This window comes from Antedon bifida, chromosome 1 (assembly GCF_963402885.1).
Source record: "Antedon bifida chromosome 1, ecAntBifi1.1, whole genome shotgun sequence".
Taxonomy (NCBI): Eukaryota; Metazoa; Echinodermata; class Crinoidea; order Comatulida; family Antedonidae; genus Antedon; species Antedon bifida.
Genome location: NC_136226.1, coordinates 24294432 through 24307742, shown reverse-complemented (window position 1 = coordinate 24307742; position 13311 = coordinate 24294432). Strand labels below are relative to the sequence as shown.

The 13311-nt window shown below is 32.5% G+C and overlaps 1 protein-coding gene across 2 annotated transcripts in view; it reads right to left on the bottom strand.

Annotated features, from left to right (window-relative positions):
* LOC144846178 (cell division control protein 6 homolog) overlaps positions 1 to 13311 on the bottom strand; it is a 38424-nt gene that overhangs the window by 23506 nt on the left and 1607 nt on the right. The window contains exons 2-11 of one of the 2 annotated variants that reach the window (XR_013612819.1): positions 8170 to 8465; positions 7287 to 7754; positions 6654 to 6853; positions 5935 to 6098; positions 5108 to 5214; positions 4457 to 4596; positions 4205 to 4308; positions 3621 to 3897; positions 3364 to 3504; positions 2685 to 2879 (exon numbers count right to left, since the gene is read on the bottom strand). Coding sequence is in view for 1 of the 2 variants with exons in the window: in XM_078703527.1 (XP_078559653.1) it covers positions 2778 to 2879; positions 3364 to 3504; positions 3621 to 3897; positions 4205 to 4308; positions 4457 to 4596; positions 5108 to 5214; positions 5935 to 6098; positions 6654 to 6853; positions 7287 to 7754; positions 8170 to 8465 (1999 nt within the window). In the remaining variant the exon portion in view is untranslated. Of the gene's footprint in view, positions 1 to 2459; positions 2880 to 3363; positions 3505 to 3620; positions 3898 to 4204; positions 4309 to 4456; positions 4597 to 5107; positions 5215 to 5934; positions 6099 to 6653; positions 6854 to 7286; positions 7755 to 8169; positions 8466 to 13311 lie in introns of those variants that run through there. The other variant, XM_078703527.1, reaches the window with a different exon arrangement.

The following is a 13311-nucleotide window of genomic DNA, read 5'->3' as shown; positions in this document are numbered from 1 at the left end:
CGTGGTTCCCACTAGGACGTAACGCAAGGAAGTAAAGGCAACGCAAACGTGTTGACCAATGACAAGCGACAGTTCGAATAATCCATCGCTTGTGATTGGTCAAATCAATTACGTTGCGTTACGTCCTTGTGGGAACCAAGCATTACTTGGTGCGTTGACGCCTTTGCAACTTATAAATAATGTAGGCCTACCCTATACAGGTCTCTTTCCAATTAAAGACCCCTTAAATTAAAGACTCCTTTCAATATCAAAGAGCGTTGTTTCGCGGTCCCGGAGATGTTCTCTCCAGTTAAGTACTCCGCCTCATTAGAGACCACAGTTTTGGTAGACCCAAGTGAACAGTTTTCTTCAATAAAGACCACTTTAAAGATGTATTGTTCCCCAAAAACATGAAAAATGAAGATTAATTAGATCAGACTTTGAATAGGTTATTTTGTAGTTTTAATAAAGTTAATCACTTTCGTATAAAAAAAACCCAAACAAATAATGTTTTCACTTATAAAATAACATAATAAATGATTAAATTCAACCAAAAAACCATTGGCTGGCAGCCAATTTGACCACTTTTTGCTTAAAATTACATTTTTTTCAGGTAAATTAAATTGTTTTTAGATCCAATTTTTGTCAAAATGGATAACTATTATGTGACATTAAAATGGCATATTAAAAAGAAAATGTAAAAATTATTTTTCAGGAGGACAATACATCTTTAAAATAAACTTTTAAAATTAATGCATTTTTAGTGTATATCAGCCATTGAAAATACTAAGACCACTAAAACCTGTGTGCTCCTTAATTGGAGGGAGACCTGTATATGACTTGGAGGTAAAGGCGAAGCGTCAGTGCAAAAAAGTTACAGTAATGTCGTGTCGCACGTACGTTACACACGTGTCGTCGTCGCACAAACGTTACACGCGGGTATGTTTGTTTGTTCAACCCTAATGACCAATGGGTCAACAGAACTCGATACTCAAGACATAATAAACCACCAATCACGATAACTGTAGCTGTTGATTACATTATTATATGTTCGCTAAAGGTACAATTGTCATTTTTAAATGGAATAAAATACAGTAAATGGCAATAAAAAGTAGGCATATACAGTCCTTTATATAACGTAATTATGAAAATCTTATCAGTCACATGCTACTGTGAATGCTAATGGTTTTATCAATAAAAAACATCATTTCGTCATTTGTAAATTACCATGGAGTAAAGAATTTACTCCATGAAATTACATATCATTATCTTTATTAGGCCTATACCTCTTTCCCAACTTCTTCTCATTCTCGTTACAGTGGCACGTATCCAGGATTTTGAAATGAATAGTGGGACGCGGGCCACAAAATTGTCAAAAACTATTTCCTATCTTTTGCATTGTAATTTCCGAAGTTTTTCGTGGCATTGGATCCGCCTATACGTTATGTTTTATGATATTGTTAATTACTTACTGTCTATTGTAATAGTTGACGATGATGTATAGCGGCGCGTTCAAAGTGGCCCCAACCCAGCCCTCATTCGTCCCAACTCAAATCCTGGATCCGCCACTAGATGTTGCTCATGTTGGATGATGGGGCATTATGACAATATTTTTGTAAGATGATACGGTATTTATTTGAATAAACGCCACGCTTTGAAAACCCCCCACCCCCGATAGAACATCGTTTGGAATAAGCTGGGGCGTTTATTTCCACCCCCCCCCCCCCTTACACAATATTGTATTACAACACATTTCTATTTGTAGTAGAATTCATTGACTGCCATGATCTACAAGCATTTGATACAATTTTTACTGTATTTTATCACTTCTTGATATTGATTCATTTTTTTATATTTAGGGGGCATTAATTGGATTATAATGTTACCATATACTGTAAAACATTTCTCTTGGTGTATTTTATATTTAATGGTGGCTACTGTTTAAATTCGATTTTCACACTTATGTTGACCACCATCCACATGTATAAAGTTTGAATATTGTTTGAATAAATAGAGAATGTATTTAATGTGGAAAAAACAACATTTGTTATTTTATTATTTGAATAAATTACCAAATAAAAAACACCCAAAACCCCCCAGGCGTTTATTCTGATAAATACGGTAATTTATATTACTGTATTTTAAATTCTACATCGCCAACATGTCTCGTTTGCATTCATTTACCCAATCCAATGTCATCATACATGAACACCATAACAGGTATAACGAAACAAATTACTTTAATTGAAATGTTATCCATTTAGTTAACGAATGCATATTAAACATTACAAATAGAGAAGAAAAAAACTGAACACAACAGATACAACCAGTTAAGTCGGATGCGTGTAAGAAAATTCCTACCTAAATTAACAAAAATAAAAGAAGATGCCAATATATATATTTTAAAACAATTTTATTTCATAAAAAATAATATAAAACAGACAACATTAAACATTTTTTAAATTTAGAAATGGATTGATTACAATGAATCTGAATTTAAAAATATTTACAATATTTTACATTCAAAATTAACATATTATACAATTAGTCATCGTTTTAACTGCTTAAATTCAATACAAGAAAAGTCTATACAAATAATAGTTATTAACACTTAATACAATAAATGTGGCTAGATCGCAATAATTCTTTTAATGTTACTTAATGTACAAATTGTTTAATTAATACAATCCTAGATTGATACACTTTATCTATTGTTTCTATTATGTAATTTTAATCTGTAATTAAGTTTATTAATAACAATTTTAAATAAGTTATCAACTAATAATTAGGTCAAACTACTACTTGGTTTTTGATGGTAGACCTGCTTTTAAAATAGATGAAAGGAGAACCTTATCTTGCAAAGCAAACTCAACTTCTTTCTCTGCCAATTTCAGACAGATCTGTAAAGTAACAATGGTCACAAAACGTCATATTAAAACTCAGTATTCAGTATTATTCTTTATAACTAGAATTTGCAAAGTGCAATTGAGTGTTGAGAGCAGATCTATTGACATAGGCCTACAAATGTCCTCCAACAAATATTTTAAGCGGTGGTAAGCTACTTGAAAATAGAGGGGGTTGAACAATTGAATATAGAACGCTTTTCATTGGATAACAAAAAGACCTCCCATGGACTATGCAGTGTACAATCATCGCCTGCAATAATCGATTTCACCCGCAGAGAGCAAAAACTGTAAACTTAGCCTAGGTCGTCTTAGGCCATTTTTTTAGACAGACCTTTTGGATCTGACAAGCAATGAAGCGTGACGGCAGATCAAATCGCTGTCCAGAATATAAACAGTTATAAATACCATTTTAGGACGGTTTAGCTATATAAATTTAATCATGCTCTGTGGGAAGAAATAGTAAAAACTACATTCCTACCTTTGTTAGTCTTGTCTCTTTAGCTTTCTTAAGACCAATCACACCTCTTGTTTCAATGAGATGACAAAGAGACAAGAACTCTGATTGGTCAACAGGTGGTACCTGCCTGCTATTGCACACTTTGGTGTAGGTTTCATGTAACTAAAACAAAAAAAATCGAAACAGTATTTAGATTCCATGTTTTTAAAAACAAAAATAAATAATTTAAAATATCATTCAGTAATAAAATTTATAAAAAATGTTTATATGAAAGTTACCTTTCCTAACGTAACATCCTTCATTTTACTGTGTTTTACCAGCAACAGTAAAGTACAAACAGCTAGCTTTTGTTGCAGAGGAAAAGCATTTGGCTGAGCTGAGTTACGAGATAAGCAAGAGTCATACGCATCGGAGATAACGTTGGAGATGTGTAAAAGGCCAACTTTCTTGGTGACTGATGAAGAGGTAGAAGGCTTGCTAGGAGATGAACTGGTTGTCATTGGTTTTAGTAATGTTTGTGATCTAACATCAGCTGATACTATGTCCACTGCCCTCCTAAAAAAGGACAAAAATTGTACTGAATTTCCTTCATTTACAAAATTAAATTCAGTAGAACCCATCCTTTGGGACACCACAATTTTATGGGAGACTTAACTGGGAAATAAACTAGGGGAAATAGATGTTTTAACACTAATGCCAAAACCTATTCAGGGGGTATCTCTATTAAGGGGACACGTTATTGGGTCTTGAAGTTATTTCCTAGGATTCTACTATATATAATTTGTTGTGACTGTCTAAAACTTTAGATGACTTAAATGCATAAACTAAAATAGTTAAGAAAAAATTGTTTTATATTACTTACCTACAAACATCCAATGCCTTTCTAATGTCACCAGCAATGGACGAAACTTTTCGAGCACAGAATTGAATTGCAGCGCCCTCAAATACAGCTTCGTCTGTTTCCGTCTGAAATTTAAAAAAGCAAAAAGTATTAATGATGTGAAATTCTTATTATATATACTGTATTATTATCAATCCCAATTGGTTTTATTTTTTGCCACGCACAAGAAAACATGCATATTTTTAAAAATGTTTATAACAAGCAGCAACTTACCCCTTTAAGTCTGTCAGATAAAATTGTAACAATCTGGTCCTTGCTGTAAGGTGCAAAGTTGAGCACATCTGGTCTGCAGTTTATACGTGATTGAAGTCTTGGCAAAATACGGTCTGTCAAATCTAGGGCGTTTGCAATTCCTATGGAAAATGAAAAATTAAATTTTAAATCATTTGTACTGTAAATAGAAAAAAAATAATAATATACAATTCCTTTAAAAAAAAATGTATTTGTTTTATTTTATATGCATTCAACAGCGAGTAACTCGCCAATTACAGGATGGATAAAATATTTTATAATTTATTGTGCTTATAAACTATGTCTCACTTGAGGTTTAGGGAGTTGAAAGAGACTTAAGTTACAACCCTGGCATAAGGTCAGGATTGAACCCTGAACCTTGACATTGGAAAGCAAGCATGTTAACCACCACGCTACAGCTCCACTACTATTTTGTTGTTCAAATATAAATTAATTTAAATAACTAATATTTTTGAAAGGTTTTTTTTGTTTAGCTCTATCTGAACAACAAAAGCAAAACTCAACAACTAAAGTAAATACTTTTGTACAATTTTTGGATATATTGTACCATGATGGTAATCTATTTCATTAGTTGAATTTCAATTAAAATGTACATTATATTCATTGATTTACCTATCAAAACAGCCCTGGATTTTGAAAATGATGGCCATTCAAACATTGTGTAAAGCACTTCTTGGTTTTTGCTGTCAAGATAATCAATCTCATCTAGAACCATAAGTCTAAAATAAAATAAAAATTGTCTCTTTAAAATTGCTTTTCAAAATATCCCTTTTTAAAATTAAATATTTGTTGATAATGCTATATTGACACATTGAAATAATGACAAAATTATAAATAAAAAAGCACACAGTAGATCCATTCCTTTGGAACATCACTTTTTTTTTTCCAGAGAATGCCAACCGATATTCAGGCAAACTCTTATTAAGGAACATTTTGGTAGGTCCCCTTAATGTACGGGTTCTACAGTAAAATTACAAGTAAACTGGCTCCTGAGCTAAATATTGTAGACAACCGAAGGAAGATAAATTGTCTGATGATAAAGGTAATCTATACATAATGTAATTAGTAGCCAGTCTACAGAATAGATTAATTGAGTAATTTAATCTAACCCTCCCCAGGGGCCTAGAATACTTGCATTGTTTAATCGTAGGGTATCCTATGACATTAATTTAGGTGTCAGCATAGTGCGATTGATTTATCACCAAACAACATGACCCATTTAAAACATTATTTGCATCTTATAGATGGTGTAAATTAGAATAAAGTAGACGTTTGTAAAAAGTACACAAACTCTTTACTGATGAAGTTGTGACAGGATAGGAGGATTGATTAAGTAAGTTATCTATAGTTCATCTATTTAAATCAAAGTATTAACATTATTAAAGAATAAAGATAATTACTGACAAGCAGTTGATTGATTAAAGAAATAAGCAACCTACATCATCTGTCCTTTTCGTGTGAACTCCTTTTCAAGTTGTTTTGTTGCATCCCGTTTGTTTGAAATCTCAATTCCAAGATCAGACGCCAACTTGCTAAAGATTGCGTTGCTGTATTTCAAAGTCATACAGTTCAAGAATACCACTTTACAATTCTGCATCAGTTCCTGGAGATTAAAACAAGCTTTAGTTATAAGAAATAAGAATGCATCAACTGAATGTCAGATGCTGTGTAATTATTGATGGAAATTAATTTTTTAAGGCAGGGGTGCCGCAAACCAAAGCCATGCAATTGGTACAGGTTCAATGCGCTCTCTTGACCATTGTTTTTGTGGAATAAGAACTTAAAACTGGAGGTCCAGTGTACACATCTGGCTTGTATGTACTTTAAAGAACCCAGTTTATCTTTCAGAAGAGTAAGTGGTTATAAATGACGAATGACCACCATTTGGTGGAAGGCAGTACGACACAAAAGAATCCCTTAGGGGATGTTGTATGTGCTGTCTACACTTCAGCCCAGTATTCTGTGAGTTGCAGGATACTCATCCACATTTTTACTGTACTTTAGCAAGACCCTGGTTAACTACTAGGTAAAAGGAAGTTAAAAGAGCCCAAAAATCTCAATCTCAGGCTGGCCAACCCCATTGGGTTATGATATTGCACCAGGCCAGGTTTATTGTCAAAATGAAGGCTATAATTTAAAAAAATTTAAAGCATAATACCTTCTCTTGCTTTATAATATGTGACAAACACGCCGTCTTTCCTGTACCCGGTGCCCCAGAGATGTACAAGCTGCCAGGCTTCTTCCTTCCAACATGTGACTCGAGGAATGACATAATCTTAGAGGTTTCCTTTTCACGACAGAGTAACCTATCTGGTACTGAAGTGTGTAAGGCTTTCTTAACTTTCATGTAGCTCTCCCCTAAAATAGAGAAAAAGAAACATATATATAACTAATACAATAGGATTGGCATATACTATTTGATCCACATAACAGGAATATTAAAATTTATATAAGTATGTGGAAAATATATAACTTCCTATCTAAATAATGGATTGGGTATTTTAGGTAAAGTATTCTAGATCTTCCGCACAAAACCAACCCTTAGAATATACAGTAAAGCCGTACGTAAAGAGTACTATTCCCACATTAAAACATCACTTCTTAGTGTGAAAAAACAGGTCGACCGTTCAAATTTTGATAACAGCACAATGTCACAAAATAAAAAAATAAGGGGCCCCAATCTTTTTGAAGTGTATGCCATTTTCATAAAATGAATGATTTTCCTGCTTAGAACCCCTAATATTCATGGTTTATATAATATTTCACAATAAGGAATTCTTAATGTACTGACCTTCATTCTTGTAAAGACTAGCAGCTTTTCTACTTGGAGACTTCTGATCAAAATCAATTGTTCTAACAATTTTGCGTGGGGAAACAACTTTTGGAACAAGGTTCTCCTTTCTTGGGGATCTCCGTGGACTAGCAACCAAATGCTTAGCTTTACTGAGAGCATTCGGAAGATTATCTTTATTAGTGTTCAGATGTTTACTTGTTTCAAAATCTAGTTTTCTCAGTGAAAGTCGTGGACTAGAACATGATTTTAAAGGTGAATCAGGTTGTAGCAGATTGTTAGAATTCTCGTTCAGGTTTGCTGAAGTACTAAGCTTAGCAGAAGTACTAGATTTTGCTGAAGTACTAGGTTTTGCTGAGATACTAAGATTTGCTGAAGGACCAAGTTTTGTTTTATTGGTGTTCTCTTTGCAATCTCTTTTAATCTTTACTGGTGAAGATCCAAGTATTTCATCATTTTCTAAGTCATCTGAAAAATAATAGCAAGCATTTAAAATAATGATACTGTATACAATACTGTAAAACCTGGAAAAGATGGGCTTGTTGTTTTAAATATCTTGACTTGATTGTTCAGATAATTAGGATAGGTCATCAATTTATGATATATAACATGATCATACATTATTTTCCTTTGACATTCAAATACTGAAGATCTCAAAAGAAGCCCATACTATCTTAAAAAGAAGCCCAGTGGGTTTGATTTTGAGATTGGCTTCTTTTGGAGATTACTTGTTCAAACCACAGAGTGGGTTTCTTTTCGAGTTTAGTACACAATTCGAGTATGGTACTCATTTTGGTATGTACACATAATAACTACAAACAAAGGTGATGAAAGGTGGTTGGAAGGATTCAAAGAACTGCTGGGAAAATTTAAACTATTGTACCTTTAGTATCATGTTGTCTTTTCTTAGGTGAGATTATATCAATCAGAACATCATCCAACCAATCTATATTATCTTCCTTTTTCCTTTCGTCACATATTTCAAGTTTCTTTTTATTCATCGTCTCTGTGCATTTTTTTGTACAATTTTTTTTGAGTGGAGTTGATGAATCCTTGCATTCTGCACTGGTCTTTACAGCAACTGATCTGGATCGTGTTTTCCTACATGGAAAGTCTAACTTCCCTTGCACATCAGTAGTTCTTCTTCGAGGTCTTGTGACTACAGGCATAGTATCTAATCTATAAATACAAATTTATAAAGAATTAGGTATTGACACACAACACTATATACCTAATCTGAGATTAGAAATATACCACAACAAATCCTTGAAGGCACTGAGACAATTTTCTCACTTTGGTAGAGTTCAGTACTGTACAAGGTATGAACTGTAACTGAGACTCGTGTTACATATGCCAGTAAAAATATAGCCTGTTGCTATTCATAAAACAATTGGTCCACTACACAAAACAAAAGGTAGCTTTCTCAATTCAATGTTAAATTTCTTTTTGTTGTTACTGGTATGAAAAAATTGAATTGAAATTTTATAACACACCCTTATTGTGTACAATAGTTTTACAATAGAATTATTCTATGCTGGGTGTGGATTTACTAATCACCTCAGTGGACAACCCATATACAATTGAATTGACACTTTTTGGGATATGTATGGGTGGTGCAAAAAGTCAACCGATCACATCACATCATGGATAATTGTAAATGTAAATTATACTAGGCCTAGGTCCCCTAACCTAGTAGGGTAGATCCCCGACGGAGTATGGTCGAAGCGGCCGCCAACCAAAGCGGCCGCCAGTTTAATATCGTCATTTGTATGGAACGCCATGTGCGCTTTAATCTTTGATTGTCGTTGTCAACACCATGGCCTATGTCGAGTTGAGTTACAGCTGTATGTATGGTCAAACCAATAAATATAAGCCAAATCATGTACTATCGAATCTTTGTATTTCTATAATAATTAAGTTTGCCTGCCGAAAAATTAATGTATATTTTATTTGTATTTTAATATTAACTAACTAAATATATTTACATATACTATCGAATCATTAATAATTTACGTTTGCATCATAATCTACGTACTATTGAACCTTTATATCTCATTTACGTACTATTTATTTATTTATATCTCTTTTTTTTTTAAATACATGTGAAGGAAAAAAATACCGTTGAACTAACCCGACGTTTCTCGAGCACTCTCCTATCGAATCTTTATACAGTATTGCAATAATAATTTACGTACGGTATTGCCGAATCTTTATATCTCATTTACATACTATCGAATCTTTTTACAGTATTGCAATAATAATTTACGTACGGTGTTGCCGAATCTTTATATCTCATCTACTTTACTATCGAATCTTTTTACAGTATTGCAATAATAATTTACGTACGGTATTGCCGAATCTTTATATCTCATTTACATACTATCGAATCTTTATACAGTATTGCAATAATTTACGTACGGTATTGCCGAATCTTTATATCTCATTTACATACTATCGAATCTTTTTACTGTATTGCAATAATAATTTACGTACGGTGTTGCCGAATCTTTATATCTCGTTTACTTTACTATTGAATCTTCATACAGTATTGCAATAATAATTTACGTACGGTATTGCCGAATCTTTATATCTCATTTACTTTACTATCGAATCTTCATACAGTATTGCAATAATAATTTACGTACGGTATTGCCGAATCTTTATATCTCATCTACTTTACTATCGAATCTTTTTACAGTATTGCAATAATAATTTACGTACGGTATTGCCGAATCTTTATATCTCATTTACATACTATCGAATCTTTATACAGTATTGCAATAATTTACGTACGGTATTGCCGAATCTTTATATCTCATTTACATACTATCGAATCTTTTTACAGTATTGCAATAATAATTTACGTACGGTGTTGCCGAATCTTTATATCTCGTTTACTTTACTATCGAATCTTCATACAGTATTGCAATAATAATTTACGTACGGTATTGCCGAATCTTTATATCTCATTTACTTTACTATCGAATCTTCATACAGTATTGCAATAATAATTTACGTACGGTATTGCCGAATCTTTATATCTCATTTACACTGTACTATCGAATCTTGTTTTTTTATTGATTAGTAATAGGGTGTGTTATACATTAAGTGTTATTCCATTGTAATACATTGTTTGTGTTTTCAATAAAGCAACATGGGGACGAAAACGCGACCTTCAACAGCACTATTCCTGGCCGGCCGTGTAGTTATTAGCAGAAATTCGCGTAATTAATTACCGTACCGTACAGACACTTGCATCTTATTTTAGTATTTAAAACTCATTTTAAATTGATCAATATTTATATATCTGAAGGTATAAAATAATTTAGGATATTAAATAAATAAATTGATGTCATCATGTTATTGTAATTATTATTGCGAACACTACTACAGAACAGTAGTTACTTTACTAATTAATTAATATACAATAACAAATATATATATTTTGATATACTTTATTGAAAATATATATATATTATTCTTAATAATTGGCTTATTATATATTATATTAATATACAATACAAACACCACAATGTATTTTATTGACTTTATTAAACATATATATCAGGTTAGAACAGTTAAAGTAAGTAATCATCGATTCGCCATTTCGTTTAAAAGAACGTATCACATTCAATCTGTAAAAAAAGAGAATAAATTACATAATAATTTAGATTGTTATTTACGTCCGAGGTAAAGAAAACATGTCGAAACAATGACAATCAAAGATTACAAAACAACGACAATCAAAGCGCACACGGCGTTCCATACAAATTACCGTTATTGAACTAGCGGCCGCTTTGGTTGGCGGCCGCTTCGACCGTAATCCGATCCGACCTACCTATCTAGGGTTATTAGGGTTCAGGGACGATTCGGCCCTGAGACGATTCGGCCCGGGACTATTCGGCCCACTTTTGGTGGGACGATTCGGCCCACTTTTGGGCCGAAACATCCCACTTTGTGGGCCGAAACGTCTCACTTTAGACCAAATTCATATTCATTTTTTTTTTATTTATCAAGTTTTTAAAGGTGTTCCGTATTTTATTGATATTGACAAAGTTGATATAATGTATATAATAAATTACTAAAAAAACGTAATTTTATATTCAATTTATTACTTCGAAAACCTTGTTTATTTCGTGCATTCGCCAAGCCGCCAACAGAGGGCGTAACTTATTTACATCGCGCGCGTGACTAAAAAATGATTATTTTCGACAATGTTTTCAAAATGTTTGCTTTATTGCATCTTTATCCCTAGTAGTGCTACCCGGATCAGGTGCCGTTTTCGGCCACCTCGACTTGTATGGACTATACCATTATAAAAAGATGGGAAAATAGGGGTGTCCCATTTATTATTTGAGTGTGTTACTGTTATGTGTTAAAATACTGCTGCTTTTGTTCTTTTGTTTAGTGCATTATGTTTCAGCAACAAAGGGAAAACAACTACGCCCTGCATGCTGTAGAATTAATTTCAGTTTTCAAGTTAATAGGCCTACAGTATATTATGGCTCTTTATTTCTATATAATTTTTAGGTATCCTTCCTTAATATATTAGGTGGATTCCCTCATGGATATTGAATAATTTTTACGGATTTATAGATACAGAAAGTATATAAAGAAAGTTTTTATTCCAGTTACAAATAAAAAATATAATTTAATTAACACAGTAGTACATTTAATAAAGATGACAGTAGTACTAATAAGATCTATCACATACTGATTATTAGGTAATCAGTAAAACAAATAAACATTATAATTTTGTCAATGAATCTGTACCATTTTGTTCCCAGAAAACACAGCGTTTGACATTGCATGTTTTTAGGTTTGGTTTTTCTAAAACTTTTTAAACACGTTTTTAAACGTTTCTGTGTAGAAATACATGTTCTAATTGAACAACGTTTGCATCAAAACGTTATAATAGCGAATGCAAAACGGAGCTGATAATGTCGCCATGAAGAGGATGATTGGTGTCTTCCAATATAATCGGTAATCCGTTCGCTGTAGAACGAGTGAAGCATTTGCATAGACAAACCAATTACTTTCCCCGCTCTACCCAGCACCTTCTCAATTCGGTCTTTATCCCCCTTACATTCCCTTACTGATATTCCTAGCCCAATATACAATATGCCCAAATAGAACATCACTGATTAGTAAAACATAAACATTCTATAGTACAAATATCCTGCTTTACCACAAAGAACCGAGTTTCCTCAAGCAGTACAGCCTTGTATTTAACTTCTTAACTACGATCAACATGTCCACCCATTTAAGTTTTAGTCAAACACTACTGCCAGATACTTATAATTGTTAACGATCTCTACTTCCTTTACTTTAATTAATGTATACTGTCAGACCAATTACGGATGCCAGGTTCTTGGGTTAAAATCCATGTTGTTGGGATTTATCCCTTGCAAATAAAAAATATGATTTATCTACCGATAGGATACGGCCGATTAGAATGCATTTGCCAACATTCTTTTACATATTTCACAACATTATAGAGTGTAGGTAATTTAACCGATTGTACTGTAGTATTTAGGATATTTTAATATCGATTGTAGTGTAGTATTTAGGATGTTTTAATTCCGATTGTACTGTAGTTTTAATATGTTTTTATTCCGATTGTACTGTAGTATTTAGTTGTATTGTAGTTTAACGTGTTTTAATTCCGATTGTATTGTAGTATTTAAAATTTTCTAATTTCGAATCCGATTGTAAATTCTAAAATTTAAAGTGTTTAAATCCAGATAGGAATAACATAGGCCTAGTATTTAATATGCTTTAATTTTGATTATACTGTAGTGTTTCGTTTAGTTTTTATATATAATAAGTAAGTATATCTACTTATATAGTTTTTATTTATTTATTTATTCATAGGAATCACCTTTATATCGGTGTCACACATTTATCAGTTAATGGTGAATCCAATTTACAAATAACATAAGCCACAAAGTTCTAAATACTAATACATAACATCAAAACAAAATGTAAACTAATTAATTAGATCTGTATGAAAATACATAATACG